This window comes from Emydura macquarii, unplaced genomic scaffold (assembly GCF_026122565.2).
Source record: "Emydura macquarii macquarii isolate MOO-44397 ecotype Brisbane River unplaced genomic scaffold, CSIRO-AGI_Emac_v2 contig_1477, whole genome shotgun sequence".
Lineage (NCBI taxonomy): Eukaryota > Metazoa > Chordata > Testudines > Chelidae > Emydura > Emydura macquarii.
Genome location: NW_027131614.1, coordinates 13,226,408 through 13,244,521, shown reverse-complemented (window position 1 = coordinate 13,244,521; position 18,114 = coordinate 13,226,408). Strand labels below are relative to the sequence as shown.

Sequence of the window (18,114 nt, the reverse complement as noted above, 5' to 3'; positions counted from 1 at the left end):
GGAACAGCTTCAACAGGAGAGACTGAGATTTTCCCCACTCTGTAATACCCTATAGCCGGGTGGCTAGGGCAGTCACTTAGGAAAGGAGAAACATAGGTTCAAGTCCCTGCTACAGAGGGGGGATTCAAACCTGGGTCTCCCACATCCCAGATGAGTCCCCTAACCACTGGGCTAAAGTTTATAAGGGGGAAACTTCCACCCCCCTCTGAACTTTTTTGTTTTTCATTTAAACCAATTTGCTGAAATCAATACTAGTTCACAAAACATTTGGTCAACTCAAATCTGTATTTTTCAGTGAAAAAAGTTTTTTGTCTGGAAAAGCATTGCCGAGCTCTGTGCAACAATCATTTGCACCTTTCATCCCTTCAGACTTGAATGCTGTAATAACTTTGGAAGCTCCAGTTGATGCTGAATGTCTCTTGACTGCTGAGGGCTGCCACCTGTAGAGACATGTATCTTGAAGTCTCTGCAGTGGATTCCTGTATGTACTTGGGTGCAATTCAAGGTGTATGGCCTGGTTATCTGAGTCTTTACTCTTTCCCTCTACCTGTCACGGGAGTTGAGGCCAGCAGGAAGGTGCTTGTTTCTAATAGGGGAGCACTCTAGAGTTTTCTCAGCTGACAGCTCCTCTTTAAAATTCCTCTCTGATGATCTGCCAGAGCCTGGCAACCTTATACACAAAATGCAATGCTTGTTTTGTCTTGTTGGTCGGTTAGTCTGTCTGTCTGTCTCTCTCTCTCTTTTTTATTTTATTTTATTGTGAGTGATCCATCCAACCTGTGTTCCTTATTGCATCACCTAGCTGCCATGGTGCCAGGCACTGCTGAAATTAGTAAATAATCCTGATAACCTGCACTGTTGTAGTGATGGAGAAATCAAAAAAAATTGAGAAACTTTTTTTGAAATGAAGTTCTATATGTGACAGCTGAGGCATTCCCATGATAGTTGAGTGCTGCCAATAAATGGAAACTGCATGAAGAAGGCTTTCACCTTCAGGAGTTTCATAGGCAAGCTGCAATTGCCACCTAATTTTAGCATTGTGGTGCAAGAACACTGTAAGTATAATCCTCAGGGAAACAAACGCAAACTGCATCATGCAAAACTCCCAAGAAACTTAGAGTATAAATGTTTTTGTTTCCTGTTTTTCAAGTCTTCAGCAGCTGCTCATTCTTTTCCACTACTTCAGGATGAGTAAATTTATCCTGTCTCATACCTGGTGATTTTACTCTTTAACTTTCTGGGACTTTCTACTCTTGAGAATGAGCTGTATATCAAATCTACACTGTACTGCCCTTTGGACTACGACTTCTTTTAATCTGTGCCTTTTCTCCAGTAGAACTGCAACTCTTAGTGTTCTGACATTCTGCTGCGGCTCTGAAATCTAAAGAATGTGAGAGGGGATGGCCTGTATCTTTACCCTGCATACATTAAGTGGAATTGACACGAGGGTAAATGCAAAAACTCCAGATTAGACTGTCAGATTAGACACCTTGTCAATCTGTGAGAGGTGGACGGTGCTCAGAGGATGGTGTTAGTGAGGGAAGGAAAGACAGAAAAAGCTTGCCATTCTAATGTGTGTCATGTGATGCCCATGAAAATAAGTAAACCATATGAAAAAAATGCAGTATATGTGTAACTTCTAGCTCCATAAATGGGCATAAATGTTTTATAAATCATGTAGCTAGTAAAACAAATGACTGAAAATATTATACCACTTTGACTTTAAGGGGCCTCCTGTACAAATAATACATATTTGGCGTAATGGGGAAGGACTGGCATATAATATTTAAACTAAAAATATTGCAGTTCTTTTTTTTTTTTTTTTTTAAACTAGGTGTGGAGAGAAGGTGAGCAGTTTTCTTACTGGTTACATGCCCAAATATTTATAAAATAGTAGTAGTTATAGTTCACCGTATAACACAAATTTTAACAATGGCTCATCAAAGGCATAAGTTCCTGGCTGATTTGGTGTGTATAAGATAACATTCTAATATGTAACTTATTAACATATATGAATTAAACTAGGAAACTATTACTCTGTGGGTAACCAGTAAGTAAGAGATAATCAAACATTAAGGCAAATGGGAGTCAAATTTTTAAAATAAAATAAAATTTGACTGACTATATAGCTGATGAGTGAATGATCTTCATTTCATTGTGATTATAGCTGTTTCTGCAATTTTTAATAATTTCACCATATTAATATTTATTTTTAATTATATAATTTACAATTAAATGAATGACCAATTTCTTTAAATCTGAGGAGAAACTAGAGATTTGGAAGAGACCAAGTTGATTTGGATTTTGAGCACAAGAAGTAAACTAGAACCACCTAAGATGGATTAGTTGGGTATTAAAAATGAATCTCTTCAATTGGGTTCCAGGGGCTTTGTCACTTCTGCCAACACAAACATGGGTGTCTTTGTAACAGCAGAATTACGTCAAATTAGTTGGTGCTTTAAAAAAAAAATTCTTGCCCTGAAATATGCAGTTCATATTCAACTTCCCTATTTCGAAAAATGGCAGTTAATATTGAGCTGTGCAATCCCAAAAGTTTTCTCTCCTTAGAGCTAAACATGAAACAAGCTAGATATCTAATATTTTAGTGTTACCTACTTTTCTGATTGTCTTAGGGTTGAATTGTTTGGTTTAAAAACAGATCCATGAACTGAAATATCCATATATTCCTGAACAGGAGTCTTGTTAAATTTGAGCATCTATTTATGGCCGTTGTGTGCTACTTAAAAGTTCATATTTATATTGTGGCAACATTTAGAGGCCCCAGTTGGCGATTAGGCTCCTTTGTGCTAGACACACGCACAGCAAAAAGATTGTCCCTGCCCCAGAGATGGTGAGTGAAGGGAGACACTGTCAACTTGAAATATAAATGTCAGAAAACGAGTTAAATACTAAACTGCCCCCTACCTATTTTGGTGCATTTACATTTTCATTTTCTTGTCTTTTAAAATGTGCCCCTTTTGTGTGAAAGGCCTACACAAACAGAAGTTGACTAACAGTTTCTGCAGGGGAAATGGTGAAACTCTCTAGACAATGTGCTGTCAAAAGCACAAAGTAAGCAAAACGGGGGAAAATCTCCCTAATCTGTCAGTTACTGTCATTATATGCTTCACTTGTAATAACAGCAGGTAAATGTTCAGGCAAAAATAACCATTTAAAATTAGCTGTGTCCCTTTAAACTTCACTTGAAAGCTTTTTCTCATTTCATCTTTCCTTTTCTACCTGTGATGTGATATAGTTAAATATGCTGTGCTCACACAGGTATTCAGTGCCCTCGGGTGCAGACTTACACACCTGAAAACATTTAGAAATCTTCTTGAATAAACTATTTCTACCTAAATAAAACCTCTGTTGGCTGAGTAACTGACTTGACTTGACTCAGATGTGACTGTGAAACTGACTTGACTCTGATGTTAAATATCTGCCTGTAGCCCTGTTGTCCCTAATTGTGCATTATATGCTGTGGCCCTGATCCTGCAAGCTAGTTTGTGCGGCGGGGCCTTGATCCCCCACAGAGTCCCCTTTGAAGTCAGTGGTGCACTGTGAGGGGGCAAAGCCCACCAGCATGGAACAGTTTGTAGGATCAGGGCCTGAGTATATGTTGCAGAGATGAGCAGTGTCTGTTGTCCCCACTGTCCAAAGGCCCCAGTCAGGATCAGGCCCTTTTGCCGTGTGTACATTCATAGGAAACAATGATCCCTGCCCAGAGAAGGGGCTCACAACCTAGTTCTACACATGCAAATCAATAAGGTTCCTGTCTTAATCTTGCCTTTTAATTACATTTCAAGGTTGCATGATGGAATTTAAATTTTCCCAAGAAAAGCTGCACATTTTGGATCAGTATCGCTGAGGCTGTCTCCTGTTTGCTATACACTGAGTGGACTCTCGTGACATAAGCTTGCCCAAAGAGCACATGAAAATGGATCTCAAAGAAAGCTGCCCAAGTGTTAGCATTCCCAGCTCCGATGAACATAGAGAGAAGAAAAAGAGGTTTACTGTAAGTATGTAAGCATGTCACTAGACAGACTACTTTGGTTACTACTGTGTTTTGTTTTGTACTTTAGCACACATCTTACATATTTGAGTATTGTGCTCTCCACAAGACTGATTACACAAATCAGTGTTTGCTCAAATGCAAATGATATGTACTGGACATAATGAACAAAGAACTTTACTCAGTGAATCTTCATGCAGAATAGTTTCTAGCTGTGTACCTCAGAGGATTTTTATTCTAAGATTTGTCACTTTTTATAGATATAGGTCTAGTTTTATAAATTCTTAATACCCCTTTAAACACAGTTGCAGCATTTTTTTTTCATACTTGGCATTTAGTATGTAAGTAGGAGGGAGAATTTTTTTTTTTTTTTGCCCTAGCATATCGGATCCAAATGTTGATAGTCATATCTTTTATGTAAAAAATATAAAATCCCCCAAAAGTGAAGTGTCTTTTTAAAAGAGAAGGGAAAAGGTGAGCTTATTAGTATAGACATTCCACATTTTATTCTACATCTTTACAGTTATTTTCTTAATATTTTTATATGTTTTTAAAAAATACCTCATCACTACTTATTCCCTCTCTCTCATTTTCTCTGACTCATGCTCTTGGAGGGCTTTATTTTTCCCCCATTTTGTTCCCTTATGGCCTCCTGATTGACATATTTTGTGCATCATGCAGGCTTCTTTTGTTTTAACTTTGGTATCAGTCAGTACTTATTTGTTTTTTGGTTAATGGTGCAAAGAAGCTTTCTTAAAACAGGAAGTAAAGGAGTTTTGTCTTTGCTTCTATGTCAGGGTATAAAGAATGAATCCTAATGTTTCCTTTCAAAAATGTGATCTGATTCATTGCTCTCTTGTGCAATTTCCTCCTGAAGCTGAAAGATGCTGACTAGCTTGTTCTATTTTTCTAGAGAATTAGTAAATCCAAGGGTGTTTACATTCCACTGATGAAAACCAGTGCAAGGTTTAGGTCTGTTTTCAGGCTACAGTTGCGTTGGTTGCTCTCTTTATATTTGGAATGAAAATAATACTACTTGATGTAGGCAATGTAAATATTCAAGTATATCATGAAGCCACTATTTTTTTTGTGGGGGGGAGGGAGTGTGAGGAAATGGGCAGAAGAAAAAGAGTGTTTGCTTAATTTGCAGATTGAAAACTAACATTTGAGAATGCGTGGGGGTGGATATATGCTGAAAGGGTATTTCATACAAGTTTGTGAGAAGTTGCTCTCTCGAAAGTCTCTGATCTTCCTACAACAAAAACAGCACATTGTATAGCCTAAATGTTAATTCTTTACAGCCTTGTCAGTGGTTGGATATTTCTCCTGAAATTTCTTGCTGTGATAAGTTCACCAGTGACAGCAGCAATCGTGGGAGCACTAGAGCAGACAAGGCAATGGCAGCCCCAGAGTTTTAAGTACCAGGTCATGTAGATCTTTTTAATCAGACAGCCAGCTGTAGCCTAGAGTTCTGTCTCCCTGGGCACTTCTACGTGTGGAGCTGCATCAACATTAGCAATAGAAATTTTAGAGAAGAGGTGACAGTAGGCACAGTCTAACCAGGTGAATGTTCCCTATGGAATCACATTACTCAGTTTTGGCCTCTTGCACTTTATATCAAGGAATAATTAGCAGCCTGACAAATTACACTTTTTCACAGAAAAACTTGTGGGCTTGTCATGTATATTTTAGGATTTAATAACACTATAGCCAAGAAGTGATGGGCACACTACTTTCAATAGTAGACTTGCATCCTCCAGAGCATTTTTATGGGTATTACACTGCATTTATTTTCTCTTCTTGTGAACTCATATTGTAATGACTCTCTGGAGCCCAAGGGCACTGCTCCTTGAGCCTGCAGGAGGGTATTGCTAAAAGGAGAGACAGACCCACATGAGACTAGCGTTATTGCAAAAATCATAGGAAAGATGTGGAGGATTCTTGCATTTTAGATGTGTCACTTCTCTTGAACTGCCTGAACACCCAGCAGGTCAGAGGACAATGTCTCGGACTCTTAACCTTGAGGGATGTCACCTCCATTCTATTCTCATCCATCCCACAAGAGTTGAATAGTGGAGTTGCCAATACTGTGGACAAAAGTGGATGTCTGCAGAATATGGTGGAAGTGTCCTCTCAAGTAAGAAGGCTGTACCAATTGGTAATGCTTAACGCTACACTAAACTACCACATATTTGTAGTTTGAGTGTTTTGGCTTTTGTGGTAAGATACAGGAGTTGTCTCCTTAGTAGGGAAGGCAGGAGATGTCTATTCAGAAGAAAAAGAAACAGCCTACAGTTGATAGTCATAATCCCATGTGAGGCCTCCACTCCAGAACTGATGTCTGGGAATTGCATGGTGGAGTAATCTAAAACAGGGTCCTTTGTATATGAGGGTCCTGGTGTGTGTTCTCTACCATGATTAATAATTCTTAAAAAGGGCTTTGACTTTTCATTTTAAGAGTAATGTTCAAGTCAGCTTCTGACTTCATCCCAGTGGGAACAGAGATCTGCATATGCTCCTATTTATTTAAAAAAAAAAAAAAATTATTTGGATTCCTGGGAAGAGACCTGGATAATCCATTTGCGCAGCCATTATTTTTGTGCTTTGCTGTAAGAAGGTAGCCCTGTCTGTAGTGGCAGATGCCAGCAAACAAAAGAAAAAGAATACTGTCCCTTTAAAACACCGGCCTCCCAGCTTTGGCCCATTTATAGATGTGTAAACCAAGACTTGTCTCAGCTTGGTTCCCCAGGACGAGTCTGTCTGAGCCCAACCAGGCTCACATCAGCTGTAGGAAATCAAAGGAAAAAAATAGTTCTAGCTGACATGATTAAATCAGTCTGTTTCCAAGGTTCATGCCACCACCCTAGGCTGAATGCAGGAGTCACTGGCTCTGCGCTCTCTACCCTTAATCTGGGGAGGGAGGGAATAGTTCTTCATGCATGTTTATTTGGATCTCCTGGTTATACCTTGATCTGAGAGTCTCTTGACTTGATTACGTTCCTGCAGTTGGCAGAGAAAAGAGCAGTCCTGGGTTTGGATAGAGCAGCTGCTTTCTAGAATCTTCAGGCTCCAACAGCAGTACCACATCTGGGAGGAATGAGACTGTGCGTTTCCTCCATCTCTCTCAGAACTCTCTCTCTATTTTCCCTTCCTGTTTTTCTGTGCTTTGGTGAGTGTATATGGGGATCCTCCCTTTTCCAGCTGGCAGGCCAGCCAGCTTCTCTGGACTTGAGTAGGTGCATTGCCTGGCTCCTTTTGGAAAGTAACTACCTCCTCCCTACCTGACTTACAGGGGAGTATTTATACCCCATTACACTAGCTCATATGCTTTCATTAGTCATGGCACTGTAAGTGCGAATCCATAGATAATACTTTAGAAGAATAATCACTTAACTATAAATAGTAACTGGGTGCATCATGTCGTCTCCTTTTGGGAGTTGTCTAATTCTGGTTTTTTATAAGCTTCCTCAGAAACAAATCAGATGGCTTTTCTTTAACTGATTTTTGGCATTTACTCTGCCTTTGTGTCCCCACAGGTTTACAAAGTATTGGTCTCTGTTGGTAGACATGAATGGTTTGTCTTCAGGCGATATGCTGAGTTTGATAAACTGTACAACACAGTGAGTAAGATGCATGCTAAAGAGTCACAATGAAAGCACAAAACAGAATGATTGTTTGCTATATTGAGGCTTGAATTCATTCCTTCACAGTGTAGGTACAACTTGTTCAACACCAAACTGTCAAAAGACAGTTTTTCAATATTTTCCACTTTAATAGGTTTTAGAGATGTGGGGTTTATTTGTTTGTTTTTGAGGAGGGGGAGGGATACTATTAAATAGGGGTAGGTGGGTGTGTGTGTGTGTGTGGGGGGGGTATTTTGTATCAGTCTTGGTTTAAAAAAAAGTAATCACTTCAGAATTTATGTTGTGAGAAAATAAAGGAAACTAGTGTATTGCTTCCTAGAAAAACTTTTCTTCAAATACCTGGAAGGTCAGTTAGGAGTTGTCATGATTTCATGGAGGGGAAGACTTGATCCAGCTAAAATAAGCCTTTGCAGTTGCAGACTTGTGGAAGTTCAGTGGACCTCTTAAGTTCATTGCTGGCAGAGTCTGCTACTATACCTGCTTAGGGAAGAGCAAGCAAGGCCAGTCCTAGGCATGTGCCAATTTTGTTGTCATCCATGGCCCTGCGCTTCTGGGGCCCCTACTGTCTGCACTCCTTCCTAGTGTGTACACACGTACAGTCACTGCCTCCTGATCATATAAGATGAACTAACCCTTCATGGCCCGTCAAAGACAACTGTTCTGAGCCAAATCCCTGATCAGCTGCTGAAACCATCCTCTCTGGCACCCACAGTGACAAGCACTCTTTTCCTCTCTGTCTACACATCTTGTTTTGCCTAGGTCAGTGTTTCTCAACCTTTTAGGTACCAAGTACCCCCTAACTTCTGAAAATTTTAATAAGTACCCGAACACTGAATTTTCCACTCTGAGAAATAGTCTTTCCCCTTTACCACTGGATGACTGTATTTCTCGTAAAACAGGAGAGTTCTGAGTTCTGCAGTGCTGTGTGGCTGTGGCAGATCACAAAACCCCCTGCTGTTTCTCTCCTCCTTCCTCCTCCTCTTCCTCCATATAGGAGAAAAGGTCAACGCCAGCCAATCACTATGGCCTGATGGCGGGGTCACATGGTGTTCTCCTCGCACAGGTGGGAACTTGTGAGGTATGAGCAGGCACAAGCGACCCACCAGAGTGGATAGCAGCACTCCCCATGGCCGTCTGAGGGGGGTGCGGGCCTGGGGCAAATCACACTGTGGGCCGCCTGCCTCCCAGCCCCTAGCTGGCTTCCCTAGAAGTTGGCAGCTGCTGCTCACCTCCCTTCACTGGGTTTTTCGCCGCATACCCCCTGCCTGTGTCTCGCATACCCCAAGGGATATGTGTACCACAGGTTGAGAAACTATGTTCTATGTAGTCTGAATAAATTCTGTGTCTGCAATCCTTTCTGGATGCACTTTTCAACTAAGTTCATTCAGTGCCTCTCAGGGGCATGTTACCATTGTGTGTCCTTTACTGGTGGGTTAGTTTGCTCTTGCAGCCATCATGCCTAGAGGCTACTTTCTCTAAAGCTTAAGAGCAGCTAGGGAAATTGCTTTGCTTTGGTGTAAACCTGGATCTGCTGGCTTTCAGGCTATACATATACAAGGAGGAGTGATTGAGAAACATGGAATTTTCTTCTGCGGGTTATTCTGCAACATTGAGTGGGTGGAGGTTTTTGCTTTGTTTTTTAGGTCATTGTAGTTTTAATTGAGGAACAAGGATTCACTCTCACAAGTCAGTCTCTTCTTTCAGTAGTGTCTGTCTACTGCAGTAACAACATCTAAGCCATGGAAGGCTGTAGGTGTTTGAAAATGCATTAGACTCCAATGGCTTCTATCATAATAGACTTATGCACTGAGTTTGTCAACACCTATTTTCCTAGCCAGAAGACAGCTGCGGGGGAAAAGTGCGGAGAGTCAAAAGCAAACTGGACGAGAGGAGGCAGTGTAATAAAGAACATTTCTAATAACAATAGAAGCTAAAAGCCTTGCTTACAGCAGGGTAGAACTTGTCTCCTAGCCAGGTTACAAATTGTAACATATGGGTAAATGAGGCCTAGACACTTTTTGTGTATATGCAGATCAGCCTTCTGCCTCCACATTCCTCTTTGTACTAATCGCAGCAAAGACAATACTGAGGGCAGAAAAAGTGATACTAGTAAGCTGGAGTCCAAATTTTATGCAAATTGAGAGTAAAATACACCTACATCAAACAGTTGTTTGAGTTTTGCTTTGGCGTCCAAATATCTAAGTATGCATACGGTGTTAATGTTTTTTAGCTGAAGAAACAATTTCCCACTATGAACCTGAAGATTCCAGCTAAAAGAATATTTGGGGACAATTTTGATCCAGGTAAACTATGACTTGGTTATTATTCTTTATTTGGGATTTAATTTATTTTGCTTGCACAGAATACAAAGCTGCCTTTATAAAAGGATTACAACATATCAGATATTGCATACTCCAAAGTGTAGCCAAACTTTGCTCAAAAAAAGACCATGTTGGCAACTTGCCCGCAGCCATGTGGGCTGCATTTAATTGCATGAAAGGGTAATGGCTTATTGCTCACTTGATCTTGAGTATGGAGAAAGGGTCACAGGGGATACAGGTGCTAGAATGCAATGCACTGCTTCATCTTGACCTAAAGAAGCTTTTTTCTTTCTCTTTCTTTTAATACTAGTTTTTAGTGAGGATAATGTTTGAGTTCTTTTCTTCTTGCCATGCTGTTCTACAAACGGCCAGCAGTTAATGTAATGGGCACACAGATCACTTCATGCTATGGAAATGTATCTCTTGTGTGCCATGCAAGCTTTATAAATGTTCTGGGGTATATTCTGAGCTGCTGCTTCTGAGAGATGCAGTATGGAAGGCACGGACCTGGGACAAAGGTGATTTTATGCCACTTCTATTGTGCTGCCTGGAGTCTAGACTGGTGTAGGGGCCAACATGGCCTCCCACATAAGTATGAAGCCATTCCCAGCATTGATCTAACTCAAAGTTGCCTATCTTGGGCTGCCCTGTAGTAGTGTGGCCCAGAATCTCCATAATATGAAGTGCCACGGCTATTGTCTATGCTGAGAGAATTGCTAAAAATATATACAGCATCAATAGGTTACTAACACAGAATTCTGAAATAATTGTATTATAAACAGTATTGGTGGGTTTCAGTGATTATGCTTAAATTATAAAGAAAATTAGATCTTAATGGAATTAGAATTGGAGGCTTAGGGAACCCAGCAGAGTTGAGGTGACAAATTATGGTTTAACTTAAACACCATGGATACTTTTTCAGTTCATCTCACTACTTGCATCTTTCCTCAAAATTCAGTTGTTAAGCTACAGGCTTTTTTACTTTGGTTCTCTACATTCTTGTCACCTACACTTCTGATAGTTGGGTATGGGTTTTTGCAGCCATAATGCTGAGATACCATTATTGGCAGCTGTCACAAGGATTCTAAATTGACTTGTTTCTCTGTTTAATATCAGTAATTCAGGGTACGTTCCTAATATCATAGTAGGAATTTGGACGCAATATCCCTGAAATAACTTTTACTTACACTTTCCAATATTTGAAAACATAATTTTAAAAATAACTACCTGTTATAAATATCTTAAACCTGACAATGGTGACATCAATCCCCTTCAGGACAGAAGAGGTTCCTTATGAGTGTAACAGTGAAGTATTCAAACACCTTTCAGTTTTTGCGATTATATTAAATTTAAACAGATCTAACAAGGACCCCATAAGGGTCTTTCCTGGCTGTTGAACCAAAGTTAAAATTTGTTACGTTTCCAGTTAGGTTAGCTCTTTTTTACAAGACAAACTACAATGAAAGTGGAGAGAGAAATAAAGATTTTTAAAATAACTTTGGTAGTGGTTACATGTTTTGGTGCCTGCTGATAGAGTAGCTCTGTAGCTGTTTGGGTTGGATTATGCAACCTTTATTCACGTGGGTGAGGGCTCACTAGCATGGTCCTTCTAATCTGAATGGGTAGACAACTCTGGGGATTAAGGACTTGATCCTGCATAATTGAAGTCCGTAAGAATGTCACTGACTTGAGGGCCTGTGTGCTCTCCAATATGAGTAAGGATGCACAATCTAGCCCATTGTGACTGCACACTTTGCATTCTTGAAGCATGCACAGGTACAGTTCAGATCTATCTGGCTGAGTACATTTTTGCTTTTTAAAATACATGAAATATTGAAAAAGTTATATAGAAAATGGAGTGCCTGTTCTTTCTCAGCTCATCTTTTTCTATATAAAATCCTCATGTGAAAGACTAATTATATTCAGACACTTTCTTCTGTTAACTAACGTCCATTAAAGTAATGTAAAACAATGCAAAATTAAAAACTTGTTTTGTCATGAATTCATTGAATGATTCTTTCTAACTATTCTTTTTTCCCCCCAGATTTTATTAAACAGAGAAGAGCAGGACTGAATGAATTCATTCAAAATTTAGTTAGGCAGTCAGAACTATGCAACCAGTAAGTAGTTTCTCTTCTGTTTTGTAAGGGCTATTTAAATGACATGGGATACATTCCAAAAATATCTGATTGATTGATGTTAAATACTCTTTAGTTGGGTACAAAATGTGTTATCCATGGTAAATGTAAAATGTTATAATAGAGACACAGTGGGTGAGATAATAGCTTTTAATGAACCACCTTCTGGTTGGGGGGAGAGGGAGACAAGCTTTTGAGCTGAACAGAAGTCACCTGAAGAACAGTTCTGTGCAGCTTGAAAGCTGGTCTCTTCCCAACCAGAAGGTGGTCCATTAAAAGCTATTACCTCACCCACCTTGTGTCTCTTATTTCTGGGAACAAACAACTACATGGCAAACAAATACTATAGTACTAAATTATCTCTAAGATGACAATATTTTTCTTTTTAAGAAAGATCCAGGAAGATGCAATTGTAATGTAAACTCTTGGCTTGCTTTCTTAAGCCTTTTCTATCTACTGATTTGCCCCCTTTTAATTAAAAATGGGATTTATTTAAACCAATGCAAACCCCATGAGAACACTTACTTTGGTTTAAGAGTGGCATTTCAGTTTAGCTTAAACCTACTCCTCATCAATTTAAGTTAAACCAAAATAAATGTGTCCACCCAGCCTTTTGTGTTGCTTTAATTAAGTTTGTGTAAAATCATACCTTTAGGCAAAATGATGATGCAAATCCGAATGTAAACAAACCCTTAGTATTGAGTACATTTAGACTTATGCTTTGTCACTTACTCTACTTAATTTGCCAATCGCAATACCAGTGGTATTGTTTGTTTCCTAGCTAAAAGCAGAACGTTCTTAAATAGGGAACATTGCCACAATTTGCAGCATGCATCAGAAGCCCTTTCTGCTTAGTTGAACTACTTTATGAAGCCTCATAACCCTGAAACACATACTTCCTTTTATCAAAAGCATTCTGTATATGCTTCCTAGTGACAAATGGAAAAATCTTTTAAACGTAACAGAAAATCTTTGTGATGGTACAATTTTCCAGTAAAGGAAATAGTTTTGGAATAGTGATTGTACCACTGTATTTCAGCTGTGAAACAGTGAAGAGCAGTTTTCAAATAACCAATTGTTGGAACATAATCTGTCTTTCTAATGTATTTAATGGGACAAGTTCTTTAAATTATTTTTAATAATCCACAGACTTTTCCTACTCTTGGTTCTTTAAACCCTCATCTTGAAACATTTCAATTCATAGCTGTTTATATGTACCTTTTTCCAAAGCCAAACACTGAATATTTGAACATGAGGTCATATACTTTTCTTTGAGTACAGGAACAGACTTTTTTCCTTGAATCTGATCTGAAAAGCTCAAGAAGATTTAACAGTACATAAATTAGATTTTTAATCTATTTTAAATACTTTAATCTAGTGCTTAACCATTCTAGTCCCATGAAGACCAGTGTAAACCAGTATTAGAAACTGAGAATTTTAAGGTTTGCTATTCCTCTCCTCCCCTAATAGTTAGAGTTTTGTCTAATTAGAAGCTTCTTATTTAACGAGCAAACAAAGAATAAAGGCAGAGTCCTGCTCTCATTAAAATAAATGACAACTTCTGTGAGGAAAAGGATCAAGCCTTTGACTTTGTAGTTAAGTATAGAATGGGATTGAAATGCATTTGTTCCAGGTTTTTTTTTTTTCTTGCAATGCTTTGATTATTAAAATATTTAATTTTAAAATATTTCACTATATCACTATTTGTTGTGATTTTAAAATACACTTTAAGAAGCCAGCATCCTCTTTGTGAATGACCATGACAAATCATACTGATTTATATAAAAGCCCACAGCCTTTAGTTTTTTGTCTACCAGTCAAAGTTAGTAAGAGACAAAAATCAAGCCTTTAATGACATTCTTGTAAAATCCATTCCCATTAGAACTAACTGACTATTAAAAGGAAGAAAGACCACTGTCTCCTTGTAAATGGATTACTAAACATGCACATTTATTTTCTAGAAAATTTTACCTTAACCTGCTACGTGTACACTGAACTAAGTAGATTAGTAACGTTAATTGAATTAGTATGGGAGAGGGAATATAGAAAAATGTTGAGTACTGCGTGTGCACTCCAATAAACTTTCTGTAGCTCTTATCTCTTACACCACATTATGCATTAAGACAAGTACCAGGGTATTCTACTTCCTATCCTGCTTTGACAAACCTCTATACTACAAGCATATGTGTGTGCATACGTGGATTGCCCACTTACTTCTGGGGAAGCAAGGCAGTCCAAATGCTGGCCTTAGCTTCTTTGCCACTAGCAGTCTTGATATGTTCAAGGGATGAATATACATATTAGGAAACAATATTACTGGTGTTGCTGGGAAATACAGAGAATTATGTCTGTTTCAGTGGCTGCTTATCTTGGGTCTGTAGTTAGTCCTTTGACTCTTGTACAAAAAGCAAACCCTCATGCTTCAGCATAGGTGCCAACCAACTACTCTAAAGTGGGTTTGAAGGATATTTGCAAGAAATTTCATAGTGGTCAATTATGGATCTTCCTCTGAAATATCAGGTACTGGCCACCACTGTCAAAGATGGGATACCTAGCTAGATGGACCATTGAGTTGAGCCAGTATGGTAGTCCCTATGTGGATTAGCTTCAGCCTTCCAATTTTTACTGTTCGCTTTATTTTAGAGAGAGTTTTCTTTCATCCATAGACTATAGGTACCTTGCAAAAAAGCTTCAGAAAAGATGGAGAATATGAACTAACATTTCTGCTTTGCTGATTCCTAATCTAGAATAGGAGGCTAGGAATTCTTCTCATGTTAATATACTTGAGCCCTAATCTGTTGAGCAGCTTTTTAAATTAGGCTGTCCTCCCCCTCAGCTTTCGACCTTTACTGAAAAGATAATATGTTCAATTGTCTATCAGAAAATACTCTTTTAAGAAGCAGTTTTAAAACCAGGTGCATAAAATAGAATGCATTAAAGGTTTAGCATAATTTAAAAATAATTCTAGTAGCTCCTCCAGGAAAACTAGAACACAGCATAACTCCACTAGATGACTTTATGATGGCAGTGTCCTCTATGTGAAATAAGCTACCAATTTCTGCAGTGAGCGGCATGAACAACAGTAATTCTAGAAAAGAAATGAATCATTGGGTCCTCATGGTTCCAAAACCAGCTGAGAGAGAGACAAATATAACACCACTAGATCACAGGATCCCAGTCTTTGGGTTTTTCCCTGCGCTCACGTAATTGTGGTCTGTCGTCATCTTCTACGCCTCTAAGTCTTATTGCTTCAGGCCTGTGCTTTCTGGAACACCACAAGGTGGCATACCACTTTTTCACTGTGCTTCATATTCAAATAGGGTTTATTTCAAGCTGTGGAATCTCATCATTGGCCGTAAAAGTAATGTTTTTTCTGCAAGACACTTTTTCATAGGTATTGCACTTGACACTTAAGTAGCAGAAGGCCAGTGACTAGGGAGACGTAATGAATTTAGGCAGAAGACTGATGCAAAACAAGCAGAGGAGATAGAGATAGTGTATGGAACCTCTCCAGAACCACTAGCATAAGGGAGCCATCTTTGGATGAAGTTATTTTTACCTTAACCTCTTTTAAAGTCCAGAGAGAAATTCTGCTGGTGTATCATATGTTAAATATATTCAGTGTCCCCTTTTTAAATACAGTGTTTATTTTTTTTATCAATCTAGGTGTCTGAGCATATTGTAGGAGCAGCTTGTGTATTTATTTTGTGACCGTCTATGAATTCATGTATTGTAGAAGACTTACTGCATGTTTGTACAGTACCTAGCACAATGGGCCTCAGTCTTGCTTGGGGACTGTAGGTGCTGCTGGAATACAACTAATAAATAACATGCAGTAACAGTTCTGGAGTTGTTACGGTCTCGTGACTATATAACGTGGGTCCATTAAACCTCTGGTCACCAACACACACTATTACTGTGGAGCAATTGTGAAATACCATGGAACTACAGAAGTGCATAATATGGATTCACTGTGACATAAGAGAATGCACTATTTGCTATGTGTTCATACGTAGATAATGTTAATATGAATTGCTCACAATGCATTGTAACAAGCTTTCAGTTGTCTAAAACAGTAAAGGACATTATAGTATTGGCACATTAAGATGCATTTTTTTCAAGTGGGGACTTCATCATTCCATATCTGTATGAAATGCCAAGCACACTTTTGGGTGGCATAAAATCAATAATGAAAGAGTTCTGAGACTTCATATTAAAACAAGCTCACATCAAATAGATAGAATGTGCAGTAACTTATTTGTCACTTTTTAAAATGAAAATGACACCCCACATATACACATACATATGCACTAATTTTTCCTGGACTGATCAGAATACATAAAATGCATCCTAACATATATGCGGTAGAATTTATAATCTATCTATAAACTAAATGGAAATGCTGCTGGTATCTTGGTGCAGATGTAATGCATTCAACACTGTGTACATGTGACTATCTGCATTCAGTACAGACTGTTGAGAGGAGTATTGGATCTGCCTTGACAGTGTATGAAAATAGCATTCCCATTCTACTGCTTAGCAAAAGGATTTATTTTCATTGAGGCTTGCCAGTACCAAAGAACAAATGCAGTTAAAATGCATGATTCTACCACTATGCATGAAGCAGGGGGAAGGAGGTTGGAAATTGTATACCACTTATCGCTCAGGATGTGCTTTAGAATACAGATAATGTCAGTTCATTCTATATTAGGTAACAAGTTCTCATTAATTTTATTAAAACTGAAAATGTCTCTCACTGATACTGAAGGTGTTAGAAAGGAAATTGGTTGTTATCCTGTGAAACACCACCGGAAAACCAATTACAAATACTGGTGGAGGAAGTGGAAAGTTTAATTCCAATTAGCATTGTTGAAATAATCTCACTGAACACCTCCTGCAATCTCTTCACGTTCACCTATATTTTAATATGACAAGTCATTGCAAGTGGAAAACTTGTATACCCTGCATATGTTGAGGTATATGCTTAGTTACGCAGCAGCTACATTTACACTATGAGCTAGGGGTGCATTTCCCTGTTTGCATAGACATACCTGTGCTACCACTCATCTGAGCCTGTGTGCTAAAATAATATCATAGCAATGATAGCATGGGCAGCAGCAGCATGGGGCTAGCTGTGCTGAGTACAAACCTGCCTGAATCCCGTGGGCATGTATTTGGCAAAGCTAACCTCTGCTGCCACTTTCCATGCTACCCCCAGCTTTGCTATTCGTAGTGTGCTAGCGCAGATGGGAGCTAGCACAAGTATGAGCTAGGAATCACTCTCGTAACTTGTAGTGTAGATGTAGAGAATGAACTACCTGCATTATAAGTCCCCATAAAACCAATTTGTTGGAAGGGTTTTTTTATTTATCAGATGCATAATACAAACTTGTGATGAATATGAAGAAAATTCTACTTCTGTAGTAATGGGTTGCAAATTCATCTAGGTTACTAGTGTCCTAATAGGTTTAATTATATTTCTAGTCCGGATGTCAGAGCTTTTCTTCAGATGGACAATCCAAAGCATCAGTCAGATCCGTCTGAAGATGAGGATGAAAGGAGCAATCAGAAGGTAATGAAGCCAGCTAGAATGCAGAGAAGAACAGTAATCATGCACTTTTGGACAAACTGTAACTACATTAGGGTGATCTTCATGTGTATTATAACTTTCAACAAAATAAGTTGTTCTACACCAGGGTCCTCCTTGTTCCTTTCCAATAAGGTTACTCAGTTTTTACCTAAAATATGAACTGCAAAGACAAGTACCACTGACGGGAGCTGATGTCATTGTTAGATAAGACAAGTGGTGTTAATCTCATTTTTCCCCATTTGTTAAGGAGCTGGGAGAGCTGCAGCTTAGGTTACAGTTCATGTAACATCATTGTTTAGGTCCTCCAAAGACATTGAGGAAAGAGGGATAGGAGGATCAGATATTTAAATGTTTAATAACTAAAAAGGAGAATCAAACTTCAAAAATGTTTGAAGCCATTTTAATATAT

At 38.7% G+C, this 18,114-nt stretch overlaps 1 protein-coding gene across 11 annotated transcripts in view; it reads left to right on the top strand.

The window, feature by feature from the left end:
• The window catches only part of SGK3 (serum/glucocorticoid regulated kinase family member 3), a 74,163-nt gene that overhangs the window by 38,262 nt on the left and 17,787 nt on the right, over nt 1-18,114 (top strand). For 5 of the 11 annotated variants that reach the window (XM_067553665.1, XM_067553661.1, XM_067553660.1 and 2 more), the window contains 6 exons: nt 3,807-4,015; nt 7,549-7,632; nt 8,651-8,719; nt 9,887-9,959; nt 12,022-12,097; nt 17,600-17,687. In XM_067553665.1, the coding sequence (XP_067409766.1) occupies nt 3,932-4,015; nt 7,549-7,632; nt 8,651-8,719; nt 9,887-9,959; nt 12,022-12,097; nt 17,600-17,687 (474 nt within the window). In that variant the 5' untranslated portion in view covers nt 3,807-3,931. The other 6 variants (XM_067553666.1, XM_067553671.1, XM_067553667.1 and 3 more) reach the window with 6 other exon arrangements.